The sequence below is a fragment of the Oratosquilla oratoria genome, chromosome 28, assembly GCF_046742065.1.
Source record: "Oratosquilla oratoria isolate Oo_2021 chromosome 28, ASM4674206v1, whole genome shotgun sequence".
NCBI classification, from domain to species: Eukaryota; Metazoa; Arthropoda; class Malacostraca; order Stomatopoda; family Squillidae; genus Oratosquilla; species Oratosquilla oratoria.
Genome location: NC_134804.1, coordinates 26,567,202 through 26,586,569, shown reverse-complemented (window position 1 = coordinate 26,586,569; position 19,368 = coordinate 26,567,202). Strand labels below are relative to the sequence as shown.

The following is a 19,368-nucleotide window of genomic DNA, read 5'->3' as shown; positions in this document are numbered from 1 at the left end:
ATGTATGTATTATTATTGGATGTTAATTTATAATTTGATTTTCCATAATTGTATGTGTCAATGTTTTTTTTTTTTTTCTATGCAGGAACATAGTGTTGATTTTATCTTCACAAGGTGTTGAGATGGCAGTTATAGGTGTGCAAGAAGATGGCAGAGGTTGGTGTCAGTGGACATTAGATGACAATTCAAGGGCAGAACTTAATTTTATTAATGTAATCGAAGAAACATTCCCGATGGGACTGGCCCTTGACTGTACCTCTGCCAAGACATTTCAGAAAAAAGGTGAGACATTAATTGTTTACACAAGTTATTGTGTGTGTGTGTGTGTGTATATATTATATGTATATATATATATCTCCTTCCATCTCTCTCCCATCTCTCTCTCCCTCTCTCCCCTCTCCCTCTCTCTCCTCTCTCCCCCCTCTCATTCTCTCTTCCCTCTTTCCTCTTTCTTTCCTCTCTCTTCTCTCTCTTTTTCCTCTCTCCCTCTTCTCTTCCTCTCTCTCCCTCTCTATCTCCTCTCTCTCCCTCTCTGTCTCTTTCTCTCTCCCTCCCTGTCTCTCTCTCCTTCTCTATCTCCTCTCTCTCCCTATCTCCGCTCTCTCCCTCTCTATCTCCTCTCTCTGACTCTTTCCTCTCTATCTCTCCCTCCCTCCCTCCTTCCTTGTCCTCTCTTTACTCTCTCTCTCTCTCTCTCTCTCTCTCTCTCTCTCTCTCTCTCTCTCTCTCTCTCTCTGTCTATTTTTATCTCTCTTTGTCTATCTCTCCATCTACCTCCCTCTCTCTTTATCTCTTTCTATCTCTCTTTGTCTTTCCATCTTCCTCTCTCTCTCTCTCTCTCTCTCTCTCTCTCTCTCTCTCTCTCTCTCCCTCTCTCATGTATATACACACTTGGGAAGGGAACCCATTTCAAAAGCAAAAGAGGAGAAAGACTTGAGATTGAAAAAACTCATCAAATCCTTGATATCCCCAAGACTGGAATATGTGTCAGTAATAAAGTCCCTTAGGAGGGGGGACAGAAGAAAGACAGGGGTGAATGGAGAATGGTTGTGTATGGATGATGCTGTGATGCATGAAGTGGAATGGGTGGGGGATGGGAGGTGAATGAATATGTGTGAAAAATAAATTGACGCAGCCCAAAGGCAGTTGGCAACTATCAAATTAAAAGATCTATGTTTATATAATTTTTGAAAACCAATGTAAGCCAAGGTGTAACTGTGTGTATGTATATATATTTTTTTTAGGAGCCAGAGTACCTTAGTCTTTTATTGTATCTTATTTTCTCATTTCAACTTCTTTGTTGGTCTCATAAATATCAAGTTGTATTCTTATAATTACAGAGGACGCCACAATTGGCCCCCTGGCAAAGGTTGTGGTGCTCTCAACAGGCGGGGAACTTAATCAGTTTTACATGGTAATGGAAGGAAGTCCATCATTGATAAGCGCAGTTGAACCTTTGCCAACCTCAGGACATCGCACAGCACAACAATATGGTGGCTCTTCGATTACTGTACAACCATCAAAGCCATCTCTCCCAGCAGTTGCGCCAGCAGCTCCACCAGCTGTTGTGCCAGCAGTTGCACCAGCACCAACAGCAAGGTTTGTACTAATTTCATTGTTGGCTTGTCCTTGTATCTTTTTGTGCACAAGTAGCTTGCCCTGAGTATGAGGGTTTCATATAGACCACAGTGCATTAGACATAAAATTGCATATCTTTATGATTAAGGATAATCACAAACTCCCTCTCTCAGAAAGGGCTAGCATGGTCCCTTCTTATTTTATAAATATATATAATATATATATATATATATATATATATATATATATATATATATATATATATATATATATATATATATATATATATAGTGGAATTAGGAGGTTGTGAGGGAATTGAAGGAAGGGTAGTGAGTGGTGGGATGATGAGGTAAAGATGGAAGTAGAAGAGAAGTGTGCATATATGGATTGGTATCAAAGTAGGACTTGGAAAACATGAAAGGTACTAGGAAAAGATAGGGGTGAGTGGAGAATGGTTGTGTATGGATGATGCTGTGATGCATGGAAGGGAGTGGGTGAGGGATATGTGAATGATATTTTGACACAGCCTGAAGGGATTTCTCCCCATCTTCTCTTTTTCTGTATGAGGGGACAGAGGGGGGTCTCTGATTAAATGAAGCAGCCATGCTGTGGATGTACTGTGGCTTGCTACATTGCTTCTGACCCAGGGCAGTGGGGGAGATGCAGGGATGACTCATCATCCGGGAGGAACCAAGATAAGAGGGAAGGAGGGAGGGGTGTGAATGGGAGTTGAGTATGTGGAGATGGAATGAGTGGGAGTGGATTTTATGCCTTTGTTTTTGGCTACCTACCTTGTAAAGGGGAAATAGCCATTGGTATATGTATGTGTATATGACAAAAACATGAACCTGTAGCTACAGTCATTTTAAATGTGACAGATTTTAAACAGGTTTAGTCATGAGACAGTTCCCTCTGTATTGATTGTTGAATGAAGAAGGACACTAGGAGAAGATAAAGTTGTTGACTGTCTTGGTCACAGCTTCCCATGTCACATCGCTCTCTTGTAGTGTACAAAAAGCCGTTCTATTTTCTAATTTCTGTGCTATTTGTCTGATGCTGTAATGTATGAAAGGTCTTGCCTTCTCTGTTTTCTTCAGTAATTTTTTCTTGCATTTGTATCCCATGGTAAAATGAGGTTCCTGCATATATATATTTTATAGGTATGTGAACAGTAAACTAAAAAAACAAACAAGAAATAGAAAAGTTGCACCATCGAATTCATGAATACACAGAAGAACAAGAAATGGCAGAAGTTATGAGCAACCACTTCAAATCAGTTTTCACAATTGAGAACACACCTAACTGTGAGGGAATAGAGAGACAGAAATCCCCCCCCTCACTGAAGGAAATAACTGTAACAAAGAAGGAAATCAGTGACCAAATAAAAAACCTTGATGTCAGAAAATTGCATGGTCTGGATGGAATTGCAAATTGTATATTGAAGGAATGCATAGAGGAATTAACAGATAAAATACACACTATAATCAAATGCTCACCTAAAGAAGGTAAGATACCACAAGACTGGAAAAATGCAAACATAGTACCAATATATAACATACATACATATACCAAGGCTTTTTCCCCCTTCCAAGGGAGGTAGCCAAAAAGGGAAAGGCATAAAAACACTCCCACCCATTTCATCCCTAAATACCCTCCACACCCCTCCCACCCTTCCCACCCTTCCTCTCATCTGAGCACCTCCTGGATGAAGGGTCATCCCTGCACCCTGCCCACCGCCCTGGGTCAGAAGCAGTGTCGCAAGACACAGTACATCCACAGCAAGGCCGCTTCATTTAATCGGCGACCCCCCCTCTCCGTCCCCCTTTGCATATAAGGCGAGGACGGGGAGAAATCCCTTCGGGCTGCGTCAAAATTTACTCACACATACTACCCCACCCCCCACCCCCCCGCCCATTCCTCCTCATGCAGTCACAACATCATCCATATACAACCAATATATAAAGGAGGAAAAAAGGAAAATCCAACTAACTACAGACTGGTCTCCCTAACAACCACAGTAGCAAAAATGTGTGAAAAAGTGTTCAAAAGTATATGGGTTAAACACCTGGAAGAAAAATCTATACTAAACCCAAACCAATTTGGATTTAGACAAGGAAGATCATGTACAACAAACCTAATCTGCTTCTACTCGAAACTAATAGATATAATAGATGAGAGGGATGGATGGGCAGACTGTACCTATCTAGACCTACAAAAGGCATTTGACAAAATACCACACAAGAAATTAATAAGAAAATTAGAATCAATAGTTGGCATTGCAAGTAATTTATAAGAATGGATGGAAGATTTCCTGACTGGGAGAAAAATGAGAGTAATAATTACAGACAAATACTCAAAATGGGAAGAAGTGATAAGTGGTGTTCCACAAGGGTCAGGGCTGGCTCCAATCATGTTTGCCATATACATAAATGACATGGATGAAGGAGTTGAATGTTATATGAATTTCTTTGCAGATGACGCAAAAATATTAAAGAAAGTAAGAACAGAAGAGGACTGTGATTCATTACAATCAGACCTGGACAAAATCCTGAAATGGACTCAAAAGTGGGAAGTGAACTTCAATATCAAGAAGTGTAGCATAATGGAGTTTGGAAAAAGCAAAAACAGAATTTAAAAAAATTTACAAAATTGGCAAAGAAGAAATAAAAAAAGTGCACTCGGAAAGGGACCTTGGAGTATTAATCAGCAAAGACATGACACCAGATAAACATATAAACAAAAAAATCGGTGAAACCTACAACCTATTAAGGTCAATGAAAGTGGCATTTGACTACCTGAATGAAGAAATGATTTTAAAAAAAAATATCAGTTACATTGATTAGACCAAAGCTGGAATATGCAGCGACACTATGGACACCCAGTACTTAAAAGAATATAAGGAAACTAGAAAGAATACAGAGAGCAACAACAAAGTTGGCACCAGCTCTTTCCAAATTAACATACAAAGATTATCGAAATTGGAACTACCAACACTAGAGCAGAGAAGAGAAAGAGGTGATCTACTGACTATATTTAGAAACATGAAAGGAATGGAAATCCTTGACAGTAATGATTTACTAAAAAATGACAATGGAAAAACAAGAGGTAATGAAAAGAAACTCAAAAAGGATAATTATAGAAGAGATCGGAAAAAGAATAGCTTCCCACACAGAGTGCTGGATATATGGAATAACTTAGATAAAGAAACAGTGTGTGCAAATACTATTCAAGATTTTAAGACAGGTCACTACAAGCATAGCTCCCTTCCCATGTAATACAACTAGGTAAATACACACACACACACACACACACACTTCAGCGAATGGACGGCTTGGATGACGTTCTGAAGAAAACTGAAGTCTGTGGATCCCAACGCAAAGAGAAGTGCCTAGTGTTTTTACAGGGTGGGGGGGAAATTGCTCGTGGAGTAGTGGGAAAGTAGGGAAAGAGGAAAAGGGGAGGGATTACTGAGGGAAATGGAAGGAAATGAGGAGGGAGTAGACTTGGCCCAGCCAGAAAAGCGAAAGGTAAACAAAAGACTGAGTGATGATGAAATGTCTAATAAAAATGTAAAGATTAGAAGTATAGAGAGGAGCAATACAGTAGAAAGTGACGAGAATATGTTCCAGGGATTTAAAGAGGGTGGGGGGGACACAACCCCCCCCCACCACCCCCCCCCCCCCCCCCCCCCCCCCCCCCCCCGACTGATAAGACTAGAGGAGAGAGTTGATAAGGTGATCGAGGACTTGGAACGTAAGTTAGGTAATGTTGACTCCATTTTCCAGAGAATTGAAAGGTTGGAACAACTAGAGAAGGCAAACAGAAACTTAACTGAAGAAATAGAGGACCTAAAAAGACAGTTAGGAAATGTAAAGGAGGAGAATGAGAAATTGAAGAAGAATAGTAATGAAAACAGAGAGAAAATAGCTAAAGAAGCTAAAAATTGGAGAACAACCCAAGAAGGGAATAAGGTCTCATTCACTGACATAGTCAAACAGCAATTGAAAGAACATAATGAAGACTCAGTTATTAAAGTGATGAGACAGAAGGAGAATATAGTAAGAGAATTAGCTGACAAAAAGAAATGTATAATTATATTAGGAATGGAAGAGAAACATAACCCAGATAGAACCGCAAGAATCAAGGAGGAAAATGAAAGAGTAAGCAGTTTATTAAAATTAGTCCAGGAAGATGAACCAGAAATTATAAAGGAAATTGAGGAAAAATTCAGACTCGGAAAATATAGTACAGATAAGACCAGACCAATTAAGATTAAATTCAGGTCACAAACAACGGCAGAGAAAATTCTATCCAAAACAGGGAAACTAGCAACAAATTATCAATATAAAAAGGTATGGATAAAAAGAGAAATGAATAAGGAGGAAAGAGAGGCAGAAAAGCAGAAAAGACTTGAAGCTAAGGCAAAAAACGAGGAAAGAACGGAGTCAGAGAAAGAGAGATTCTATTGGAGAGTAGTGAACATGAAAATAAAGCAGTTCGACATACTAAAGAAAAACATAAGGGAAACAGAGAACACAATGGAAGTGGCAGAAAACTAAGAGCGTCTTACACAAATATAGATGGATTGATAACAGGATTGAATGAACTGAATGATTATTTGAAAGAAAATGAACCGGACATAATGGGAATTGTGGAAACAAAATTAAAAGGCCCACTACCACCCAACAGTGTAGGACATGATGCATACAATTATTGGATTAGAAACAGAGAGAAAAAACAAGGGGGTGGAGTTATGTTCCTGACTAAGAAGGATATAAACGTGAAAGGTGTCATATATGGAAAGAATACAGTAGAGATGATTATGATAGAAGTGGAAGACCGAGATAAGAAGAGCAGAAAATTTGTGATCAATTATGTGCCTCCGAAAACAGCCTCATGGGAGGAGAGTGAACATAAAAGTATGTTAGAGGACACAAAGATAGCATTAACTAAAATAATGGAAGACGGAGGAAGAATAGTTATGATGGGCGACTTTAATTGCAAAGAAATCTGCTGGGAAGAAATGACAGTAAAGAGTGGTGATGACTCATGGGGAAATGCTCTACTTGAGATGATTACTGACCATTCAATGACACAATGGATACAAGAGAACACTAGGTATAGAAATGAAGAAGAACCATCGAGGCTAGACTTAATAATTACATCTGAACCTAGAATAGTGGACAAGATTGAATATAAAACACCAATAGGTAAAAGTGACCACATATTGATTGAACTGGAACTTAATGAAGAAAAATATATGAAAAGAAATGAACAATATAGAAAAGGAAGAATGATGTATGAAAAAACAAACTTTGATAAAATAAGAGAATTCTTCCAACAAGAAAACTGGGAAGAAATATACAAAGAAGAAACATCAGTGGAAGAGAAATGGAATATTTTGACAAAAATTTACAAAAAAGGAGTGGAAAAGTATGTCCCAAGACAAAAACAAGAAAAAGAATATGTAAAATGCTGGTACATCAAAAGTTGTAGGGAGTTAAAAGACAAAAGAGACAAAGCCTGGACCAGATGGAAAAAAGACAGAAGACCTGAAAAATGGAAAATATATACTGGTTATAGAAATGAATATGTACAAAAGTGCAGAGAGGAAAAAAGAAAATATGAAAAAGATGTTATAGAAAAGTGTAAAGATCAACCAAAACTATTCTACAGATTTGTAAACAATAAACTGAAAAAAAAACAAGACTTGGAGAAATTAAGACAAGGAGGAGTTGAATACACTGAGGAAATGGAAATGGCAGAAATTATGAACAAACATTTTAAATCAGTGTTTACAAGGGAAAATATACAACCTGAAGAGATTGAGTGGAAAGAAAAAGTCCCCCCTATGGAAGAAATAGAAGTAACAAAGAATGAAATATTGACACACTTGGGTAATTTTGATGTCAGAAAATCGCATGGGCCAGATGAAATAGCAAACTGGATTCTGAAAGAATGCAGGAATGAACTGGCAGACAAAATACATAGCATAATAAGCAGTTCCTTAAAAGAAGGAAAAGTTCCAGAAGATTGGAAAAAAGCAAATATAGTACCTATATATAAAGGAGGAAATAAAGAAGAACCTACCAACTATAGACCAGTCTCCCTAACAAGTACAATAGCAAAAATTTGTGAAAGAATTATCAAAAGTAGATGGGTAAAATACTTGGAAAAAAACAACGTACTAAATCCAAGGCAATTTGGATTCAGACAAGGACGATCATGCGTCACCAATTTAATATGTTTCTATTCAAGGCTAATAGATATAATACAAGAAAGAGATGGATGGGCTGATTGTGCATTTCTAGACCTAAAAAAAGCTTTTGACAAAGTACCACATAAGAAGTTGCTTAAGAAATTAGAATATGAAGGAGGAATACAAGGTAAATTGCTAAATTGGATGGAAGACTTTTTGCAAGAAAGAAAAATGAGAGTAGTGATAAGAGACCAGCACTCAAAATGGAATGAAGTAATAAGCGGTGTCCCGCAGGGAACAGTTCTGGCCCCAATAATGTTTGCTATATATATTAATGATATGGATGAAGGAATTGAAAGCTATATGAGCTTCTTTGCAGATGATGCAAAACTACTGAAAAGAGTGAACACGGAAGAAGATTGTGAATCACTACAGAGAGATCTAAATAAAGTACAAGAATGGAGTAGGAAGTGGGAGATGGAGTTCAATACAAAAAAGTGTAGTATAATGGAATTTGGAAAAAGCAAAAACAGAATAACAGGATCATATAATTTGGGAGAAGAAGGAATAAAAAAAGTAGAAAATGAGAAGGACCTGGGAGTCATTGTTATGAATAATATGTCACCTGAGAAACATATAAATAAGATTTTTGGAGAAGCTTATAATTTAATAAGAACAATCAAAGTGGCATTTACATACCTGGATGAAGAAATGGTGAGGAAAATCCTAATCACCCTGATAAGACCAAGATTGGAATATGCAGCAACGATATGGTCACCAAGTACAAAAAAATGTATAAAAAAACTTGAAAGAATACAAAGAGCAATTACAAAATTGGCACCAACACTCTCAAAATTACCATATGAAGAGAGACTACAAAAACTTAAACTACAGACACTAGAGCAAAGAAGAGAGAGAGGAGATTTGATAGCTATTTACAGAATCATGAAAGGCATAGAAATTACTGATAGAGAGAATCTGATAAAATGGGATGACAGAAATACAAGAGGACACGGAAAGAAAATAAAAAAAGACTATAGAAGAGATTTGAAAAAGAACAGCTTTCCTCACAGAGTAATAGACAGTTGGAACAAGTTAGATGAGAAAGTGGTGTGTGCAAAAACAATACATGAATTTAAAAATAGTTTAGATAAAATGAGATATGAAGACGGGACCCCACGAGCATAGCTCCCCTTCCCGTAAAATACAACTAGGTACAACTAGGTAAATACACATAAGCTGAAAGATACAAAGATGGGTCACCACAAGCATAGCTCCCTTCTTGTATAATACAACTAGGTAAATAAATACACACTCATGTTTTGGGTGGGGGGTTGAGACGGATGTATGCTTTGACTCCACCATCCATCTTCAAAGGGAAAAGGGCCTATGGTAATTTGAATTTATACAATAAGTTTGTGCACATACTTTATTGAAGATTGTAGTTATATTGATAATTATTCTCTCATGATTTTATTTTTCCTTCCAGTCTACCTGGTTTTCCAACCAGCAGCACTGGATTGAACTTCAATTTTTCAAAGCCTTCATCATCGTTGTCTCTTAGCACTGCAACCAGCAAACCAGAATGGCCCAATTTTGGAAGTCCAGGAGGAGCAAGTGCTTTTAGTTTTACCAAAAGCTCAGTGGCAGCAACCAGTCTGTCCACAGGCAGCACTGTTGAATCTAGTCATACCTCTTCAGTTCCCATATCATTTGCCCCATCATCAAAAGTGGGTACAGTACCCACATTAAGTGGAGCGCTTCAGGCAACTGTCCCACAGCCTCAGGGAGGAGCTATCAGTAAAGGGACATTTTCTTTTGCCCCTCCTGCTGGCAACCTCGCTGTGCCACCCAAAGTTCCTGCATCAACACCAAAAATATTTGATGACAGTAAACCTGTAGGTAAAGTTGAAGCTCCAGTTGCTGTTGGTGGAACCAAATCTGCTGCTGCTGTTGGTGGTAGCATCATGCAGGGGAAGCCCATGGTATCTACAGCTCCTCATGTACCTACTCCCACTAAAGCTGCCACCCAAACTTCAACCTCTCCCAAAGAAGCTGCTGCTGTTGCTGCTCCTACAACTACCAAGGACGCAAATGTCCGTGTCACTGATTCAGATCTGATGACCACAATAGATCAAGAGTTGGATCTGTTTATTCAGGAGTTTGAGACCCACATTTCCAAAAGTATTAGCCACGATTATGAAGTAAGTATTTTCTCTCACTCTTTATGTATATAGATATCTCCAACAGCCAAATGATATGTGGCTCTAATCTGTAGGGGTACCCCCAAACGGTCCATAAAGCATTAGCTGTATGCTACTATGCAATTAATATAGTAGAATAACATGCAGGTGTGTACCTTGGCTGGCTACCTCCCTTATACTCGTAGAGGGAATGAGGCCCTCGGTATATAGATCTGCATCACCTTGTAAAGGTGGTAATCAGGCAGAGCATACACCCATCCCTCTCTCATCATTCTCCTACTTTCCTTTACCCTAACTGCTAGCTTCATTTCCACCCCCCTTTCTCCTCCTCACTTCCTCATTTCTTTGTTACTCATTCTTGTAACACCCACCATATTTGCCAAACTCTTCGTCTCAAACATATTTGAATTTCTCCTTTCTGCCTCTTTTAAGGACCAGGAGGTGCTAAGATAAGAGGGAGGGTGGAGGGGGTGTGGAGTGTATTTAGGGATGGAATGGGTGGGAATGATTCTATGCCTTTTCCTTTTTGGCTACCTCCCTTGTAAGGGGGAAAAAGCCTTGGTATATGTATGTATGTATGTATGGCTCTTTTAAATTCAAAGTTGCTGCTCCGTACAATGTCATAGGCACAATCACCTCTTCATACAGTCTTCTGTTTGCATCCTTCCCCAGATACCTATTTCTCATGACCCTCTTCATTCCATGAAGACGTTCACTTTCTTCCCTGACTCAAGAGTTTACCTCTACCCATATTCCTCTATTCCTTGCAATGTGTGACCCCCAAAATTTAAAAGTGTCCACCTTAAGCTTCTCTCCTTTAAGACACCTCCAGATTACTGCAACCTTCACCTCTTGTACATCATGATTACCTTGATTTTACCCACATTTACTTTCAATTTCATCCAATAGTATACCTTCTCAAATTCCTTCACCAACTGCCTCAGACCCTCCTCTGACCCAGCCACAAGCACAGTGTCATCAGCAAGCAACAGCTGGCTCATCTCTCACTTCCTTCCACTCTCTTTAACCCCCTATAATCCCCGGCCCATCACATCTGCCTCCCATGCCATTCCAACCATGTAAACACTGAACAGCCATGGCAACATAACACAACCTGGTACAGCCCCACCTTTACCTCAAACAACACCACACCATTTCAGACTCTAATACAAGCTGTACTAATGTAAAAACTTTTGACTGCTCATTATCTTGTATATGTGCAATACAATGCCTTGCTGTCTATCCTCTCAAAAGCCTTCTCTACATCCATAAAGGCTCAAAAACTTCTTAAAAATCTACCTTACCAAAAAATGTGATCCACACACTCTCAACCTTTCCTAAACACACACTGTTCTTCAACAATTACTCCCTCTGTTTCTCTCCTAATTCTCTTGATTAATACTGTCCCATATGGCTTTCCAACTACACTCAACAAACTGGTCCCACAAAAACTGCAACATTCACATTTGTCCCCTTTTTCTTTGAAATGTGAAACTGTACAAGCAGTCCAAGTCTACAGTTGTAAAAGGTCCTGGTTTAGCCGTATCTGCATTGTGGGCCAAACCCCTGAACCCCCAAGAGTTGTGGGCCAAACCCCTACAAGAAGCCCTTGCTACCTTTGCGGTAGGCACAGATTCTTGGGGAACAGTTTTGGTTACCAGGGCAAGTACCACAGCCCTTACTCAAAAATATACCTTTGCATCTTTTCTACACTGAGGAATGATTCTACTGCAATCATCCCTCTTTTCCTACTATTTGGAGATGTAGAGAGCAACCCTGGACCCATCATAAATTACACATGCCCCACATGCTCAAAACCCATTGTCTCAAGCTGTCAAAGGGCTCAGTTCAATGCAATTTATGCAAAAACTGGGCCCACCTCACTTGCACAACACTAGCCATCATAAAACATAACACAAACACCTGGACCTGTTCCTCATGCCCACGCATAATCTCACTCCCACCTTCCCTCCCCCAGCCTGCATCCTCACCCCCTCACCCCACCCTTACCCTCCTTTTCCCCCCAATCCACTCCTCCTCCTAATCCTCCCCCATCCATTCTCAATCCCATACATCAATTTACAACATGTGCAGAACTCACATCAACATTGTACAATTTATAATTGGTAGCATCAACATGAAAAACAAACTTGAACATTTCTTCAAACAATACAACATACACATTGCCATCATACATGAAATAAAACTACAACACTCATAAAAACCACCCTTGTTTAATAATTTCACCACCATCAGACAAAACATGTAAAATCATGTAATAAAAATGAGTAAAATTGTAAAAAAAGATGACGTTAGTGTAGAATGTGTGGAACCTGCCTGACAAAAGATCATCAGACACTTCTCCACCAATCTAAGTCGGCACCATCTTTGTGTTGCTCCTAATTGCTGCATATTTTGCTATGTATTTTGACCATTTTATGTCCCCTACTTTTTGGTACATGTTGTCTTCAGTAGCTATGTATAAGACCTCAATTACCTTTCTCTGTGTCCTTGGTAGGCCTTTTCTCAATACTTTTTCCTTTTGCCAGTTGGGCAGATGATCTTTGTGTAGCCCTGTGGATGTCACAAGAGAAAGTTACTTCATATTACTATATTCCGCAAAATAATAAATAAAGAAAAAAGAAAAGACTTCAGAGGTGTGAATAATGACAAGTCACATGGCCTATGGTGCATGAAACCTTTAAGTGGACCTTTAAATGAAATGCAAATAAACGTGGAAGGAATTGTGGTATCAAGATGTTGTTTTCACAGAAAACTCAAAAGATTTTAGGGGTAAACTATAAAAGAATAAAAAGCAAATTTCAAGGTTTGGATAATTTTTTTATTTATCTATTTTATTTATTTATTTTTTATTGTTTATTTTATCATTACTTTTTTTTTAACTGGCACCACCTCTTAAGCAAGGAATTTCATGTGACTTAGAGTGTTGTTGCCTTTGTAAGATTATAATACTTTTAAGCCTTGAATTATGGGGCATGAGTGTAGGTATTTTCCTTTCTTTTCCATCCTCTACCTATGTAAAAGCATATCTTACCACAGAATCATTTTTGCAGATTGGAAAGGATGAGGAGATGGGTGAGATGCGTTCATCTCTAAGTAAAGCAAAAGACTGGGTTAAGGAAACAGTTGGCACCACTGAAGAACAAAGTGCAGAGGTGTCCCAGTTACAACGGACAGTGCTGGAAGGCTTCACACTTCATGGTGAAGCTAGCTCTAACTTGGCAATGAGAGACAACCCAAGGTACTTTGTGATGTTAGAAGTATTTCATGTATTTACCAAACTATAATAGACAGGAAAAGACCAGCGCTTGTTGTGTCCTGTCTCCTGTTCTCTAAGTTTTTCATACCTAGCCTCAAATTCATGTGCAGTTCCAATTTAATATATATCCTTGATTTCCAATTATCATATTTAGATTTGAACTTGTGTATAACTTGGGCTATTTCACTTCCTAAGCTATTTCAAGTAGTCATGCATCTGTATGGGGAACTGTATTTCTTCACATCCTTTAGACGTGTGGTCTTTCTTAATTTGTTGCCATGACCTCTTAAAGCCCTCCTATCTCTAATCAGGAGATCTCTTCTGTTAGTGTAATCTATCCCATTTAGTGACCTAAATACTGTAATCATATAACTTCTTTCTCTTTGATCTTTCAAAGTTGGCAGACCCAATGCTTTTAGTCTTTCCTCATATGGTTTATCTGCCAGACTGGGGACTAGTTTGGTTTCTGCCCTTTGTATTCTCTTGATCTTACATCCTTTTCTATGTGAAGGGACCATAATACCAATACAATTTCCAGTCTTGGACATATCAGGGTTTTGATGAGTTTTTTCATTATCTCGTCATCCATACAGGGAAATGCCACTTTGATCTTCTGCAGTAGTCCATGTATCTCTCCCACAGTCCTGCTGATATGTCTGTCAGGTGATTTGTCTTTTATCAATACTCCCAAATCTTTCTCCTCTTTTGCTTTTGTAATGGGTTCACTTCCTAAGAAATAGTTTGAGGATGGTCTTTTGCCACTATTGCCCATTTCCAGTACTTTGTATTTTTTGCCATTGAGCTTCATTTCCCATTATTTACTCCGTGCAAAAATAGTGTCTAGGTCTTTTTGCAATAGTCTACCTTCCTCATTTTTTACTCCTCTCTTGGTTTTTGTTAATCTGCAAATATGTTGGCATAGTTTGTTGTTCCTTCCATCATGTCATTGACATTGACAAGAAACATTATTGGTGCAAGTACTGAACCTTGTGGTACTCCACTCGTTACTACTCTCCATCGTGACATCTTGTCCTTTACTACTGTCCCATGTAAGTTTCCTTCAAAAAAATTTCCATCCATTCTAATAGATTGTCTCTCAGTCCTCCAACATGCTCCAATTTCCACATAAGTCGACTGTGGGGTACTTAATGAAATGACTTCTAGGTCAAGGTACACACAGTCCACCCACCCCTCTCTCTTGCAGCACATCAGTCACTCATGTAAAAGCTTAAAAGGTTTGACATACATGACCTTCCAGATCTGAAGCCAAACTGACTGTCTGCCAGAATTCCAATCTTTTCAATATATTTGGACCATTGATCTTTCACAGTCATTTCACATAATCTCACTATTTTGCTGGTCAGTGATACCAGCCTTTAAGTTAGTGGTGTTTCCTTATTTCCATCATTGTGAATTGGCACCACATTTGCCCATTTTCAATCAAGAGGCACAGTGTCTTCTTTCAATGAACATGTAGTAAGACTGAATTTTGTCTGCTAGTTGCTCCCTAGATTCTTCGAGTATTCATTTTGGACCAAAAGGTCTACTGTCGGCATGCTCCGCCTTTGTAATTTGCCCTTTGCAATATATATATCTAATATAGATATTTTTTCTTTTTCTTTTTCTTTAATGTCACAACCTCCCCCCTCCCCCTCTTACAGAAGACTAGGATGGAGTCTACTTTTGGAGGACTGTGTGAAGCAGGGTCTTTAGTATACTCCTACTATGAATTTACTCTCATTGGCATTTGTCTATGATGATTATACAATTACAAAGACAATTTTGTGTGCTTAATAAACTCTTTTGCACCAACAGATATGTAAATGTTTTACGCACAAGACCTCTAGACCCATACTGTCGGCGTCGCTTAGGAGAGGTGCGCACAAAGTATCACTTTCTTCAGACACAGTTGCATGAAGCCAACACCAAACTTGACATTGACTGGATGACTTTCACCAACAAGAAGAACAAAAAGAAGTAAGTTGTGTGAATGTCACAGTTGTAGTTCAGAAATTAGGGACTGCCATATAATTTAGAAGTGTTGTCATTTGGTGAATGTTATAAAACTAAATTTGGAGCATGGGAACTGTGCAGTCAGTCAGGAGGAGCCAAGGTAAGGGGGAGGGAAGTGGGTGAATGGGAGTGGAGTATGTGGGGATGGAATGGGTGGGAGTGGATTTTTGGCTACCTCCCTTGTAAGGGGGAAAAAGCCATTGGTATGTATGTATATATATATATATTTTTTTTTAAGCTGGATGCTAATTACCAAATTGTATTACTTGTTGCAGAAATATTGATTTACCATCTACAGAAACATTATATCGTTCAGTTATGAACTGTCATAACCTTCAAGTTGCTTTTGAATCTGAAGTCGATGGAATTGAATCCAAAATTAAGCAAGTCAGGATGAGAGAACTTGTTTGGCCACAACATCATAGCCTGCAGACTGCAAAAACGTTAGTATTAGCATGATTGTTTTACCATTAGGGAATGAAAGAAGTGAAGGCTTATTATGTTATATGATTGATTATTATGCAATCTGTGAATGAATTTCTCTGTTAAAAATCGTTATAAACTTTGTCACAATGGTTATACAATCTTGGATGCAAACAATCTTTTGTCGTGTGATAAATTATGTCTTTTGTTATTATAGTGCAGCCTTTTCTCAAAGAAAATGGCACACAGAATGATAATAGTGAGGGTTTCAGTTTAATTCCAAATGGGTGAGAGTGGATTTATGCCTTTGACTTTGGTAAATGCAAGGGTAATGGGCTGGGGATAGGAGATGGTTAAAGAAAATTAAAAAAGATGGAAGATGAGTCAGTTGTTGTACAATGGGAGAGGATGGCAGCAAATTGGAAGCGAGTATTAAGGGAGGGAGGCTGGAGGAAGTGGATAGCTTTAGATACTTGGGTGCGAATGAGAAACAAGTAAATGCCTTGGGGGATAAAAAAGTGTAATGAGAAATAGACATTTGGGAATGGGTGCTAAGAGAAACATAGGCCATGAGAGAGGAAGAGTTTAAATATATTTGAGATGAAATGCCTGAGAAGTATGGTAGGGGTTGCAAGGCAGGATAGAGTGAGAAATGAGGAGGAGAGTGGGGCTGGAAAGGAAGTTGGGAGATATGATGATATGATATGGTTTAACGTCACACACTCCCCCCTATCGGGAGGCGTTGATGAAAAATTATTGGGATGTTTTGGGTATATGGAAAGAATGAGTGAAGAAAGATTAGTAAAAGAGGTGTGGAAGGCACAGGTGGAGGGATTAAACATGAGGGGCTGACCAAGGATGAGATAGATGGAGTAAAAAGGGCATTGGGAAACAGAGGAATTCTTGTGCTTCAATTTTTCTTAAACACTGTTCAATGTCATTAACTCTGTAAACACATCACAATCAGCTCTCCACTATGATTTTTATCTGGCTTTCCAGACTTCCCTATTGCTCCATATATTGGTTCATCCTCCACTCTAGCATTGAGATCTCTCAACTGTACTACATTGAGATTCCTCCTAAAACTCACTAAACATTTGTTTAAATCTATCCTAAAAGCCTCCCTTTTCTTCTCTGCTCTCTTCTCACTACCAGGCCCATATGCACTTACAAAGACCCACATCTTGCATCCCAGTATCACCATCACCCACATTGCTTTGAAGAAACCTCCATTCACTCCACCACATGCTTTCTAATCTCATCACTTACCAGTAGAGCCACCACTTCCCTCCCTTGCCCCCTCCCCACTACACTCCTAAACTCAAAATCACAACTCACTTTCAAGTTAGTTTCACTTAATGCTAACACATCCATCTTCTTTCTCACATACATACTGCCCATTTCTTTCCTTTTACCTTGCATCTCCCATTGTCACATTCAGTCCTTACCAAACATCCTCCACATTCAACAAATTCTGGAAATACTCTACACATTTTCCTCTGACTACCTTTACTTCTATTAATATCTGTCTGCACCCTTCAGTTGGAGGAAAAATAATTAAGTTGGTAGACATTTTGATCCCAGCCTGGAAACCAAATGCCAATTCCTTAGGGTAGCACCTCCAGATGTAAGTTGGGTGTCGAAGTTGTGTGGGTGTTGATGTTGATGGGTGCTGAAGTTGTGTGGTTTGTTTTTTGGGTACGAGTACCTCCCTTGCAAGGGGGAAAAAGCCTTTGGTATATATATCTCTTTTAGGACTATCTTATAAATGTTTCTATCATTTGATGTAGGATCTATTTTGATATGCAGCTCTTCATTTTTGTATGCATTGCTAATTTTTTTTCTCTCTCTCTCTCTCTCTCTCTCTCTCTCTCTCTCTCTCTCTCTCCATTAGGAGTTCAACCATTGAGGATCTTGAGAAGAGTCTGCAAGAGACCAATTTAGAGGAAAACATGTCAATTACACACATGCCTCTTGAGAAGCTTGGTAAACTACAGCAAGCTTTGGCCCAGCGTAGTGTAGTACCTCTTAGGTAAGTTGATTTGGGTTATGTTGATACTGTAGTCTGTACATTTGAAGGGGTGTGTTCAGAATGTGGCTTACATTGTGATTTACTATTAGCCATATTGCCAAATCAACCATAGTAACCTCTCATTTATTTCCCACATATGTGCTATTTGAATTTTTTTTTTTTATGCTCTGGCTGAGCGGGTTAGGGCATTGTTACCTGCAGCGAAGGTCAAGGGGATGGTGATTTGAATCCTACCACCGGTGAAGTTGAACCAATGGCATGGTTAATTAAATTCCACGCTACAAAGTCCCTTCTGATAGGGGGGGAGTTTGTGACATTAAACCATGTTGTATATAAAAAGGGGTCGCCGATTAAATGAAGCGGCCTTGCTGTGGATGTGCTGTGGAGGGGTGTGGAGTGTATTCAGGGATGGAATGGGTGGAAATGATTTTGTGCCTTTCCCTTTTTGGCTACCTCCCTTGTAAGGGGGAAAAAGCCTTGGTATATGTATGAAAAAGGGAGGTTCAGTGATGGTGGACTGGTTGGTGAGGTTATTTAATGTTTGCTGGAGAGAGGGTAGAGTACCGGAGGACTGGAGAAGTGCCTGTATAGTTCCTCTTTACAAGGGAAAAGGGGACAAGTGTGAATGTAGTAGTTTCAGAGGGATTAGCCTGTTAAGTGTAGTTGGGAAGGCTTATGGGAGGATCTTAATTGAGAGGATTAGGAGAGGAACAGAAGGAGTAATTGGTGAGGAACAGTGTGGATTTAGGACAGGTAGAGGTTGTGTAGATCAGATCTTTGTGGTAAGACAGATATGTGAGAAAGCTATAGGAAAGGGGAAGGATGTTTTTTTGGGCTTTTATGGATCTGGAAAAGGCTTATGATAGGGTAGACAGAAAGGCACTGTGGGAGGTTATGCAGATTTATGGGATAGGAGGAAAGCTTTTGGGAGCTGTCAAGAGTTTTTATGAGAGTAGTAGAGCTTGTGTCAGGATTAGAAATGGAGAGAGTGAGTGGTTTGAAGTAAAGGTGGGACTTCGTCAAGGATGCGTTATGTCACCCTGGTGAATGCTAGGGTAGTGGGTCAGGGATTGGAGATGGTTAAAGAAAATGGAGAAAAGTGGGAGGTGAGCCAGCTGTTGTTTGCGGACGACACTGCGCTTGTGGCAGGGTCAGAAGAGGGATTGAGGAAGCTGGTGACAGAGTTTGGGAGAGTATGTGATAGAAGAAAGCTAAAGATAAATGTGGGTAAAAGTAAGGTGATGAGATGTACAAGGGGTGAAAGTGGCAGTAGACTGGAAGTGAACATTAAGGGAGAGCGACTGGAGGAAGTGGATAGTTTTAGATACTTGGGTGCAAGTGTAGCAGGAAAAGGTGGAGTGAAGGTGGAGGTAGAATGTAGATTGAGAGAAGCGAGTAAATGCCTTGGTGGATTAAAGAGTGTAATGAGGAATAGACATTTGGGAATGGATGCGAAGAGGAGATTGTATGAAGGAGTGATTGTGCCAACAGCACTGTATGGGGCAGAAACGTGGAACATAAGAGAAGAAGAGAGAAGGAGTTTGAATGTGTTTGAGATGAGGTGTCTGAGAAGTATGGTGGGGGTTACTAGGCTGGATAGAGTGAGAAATGAGGAGGTGAGGAGGAGAACAGGGGTGAA

The 19,368-nt window shown here is 39.3% G+C and overlaps 1 protein-coding gene across 1 annotated transcript in view; it reads left to right on the top strand.

Moving 5' to 3' along the window:
* LOC143040261 (uncharacterized) overlaps positions 1 to 19,368 on the top strand; it is a 49,078-nt gene that overhangs the window by 16,550 nt on the left and 13,160 nt on the right. The window contains exons 7-13 of the mRNA XM_076211028.1: positions 86 to 282; positions 1,341 to 1,599; positions 9,267 to 9,981; positions 13,056 to 13,243; positions 15,077 to 15,238; positions 15,550 to 15,717; positions 17,592 to 17,729. Coding sequence (XP_076067143.1) covers positions 86 to 282; positions 1,341 to 1,599; positions 9,267 to 9,981; positions 13,056 to 13,243; positions 15,077 to 15,238; positions 15,550 to 15,717; positions 17,592 to 17,729 — 1,827 coding nt within the window. The remainder of the gene's footprint in view (positions 1 to 85; positions 283 to 1,340; positions 1,600 to 9,266; positions 9,982 to 13,055; positions 13,244 to 15,076; positions 15,239 to 15,549; positions 15,718 to 17,591; positions 17,730 to 19,368) is intronic.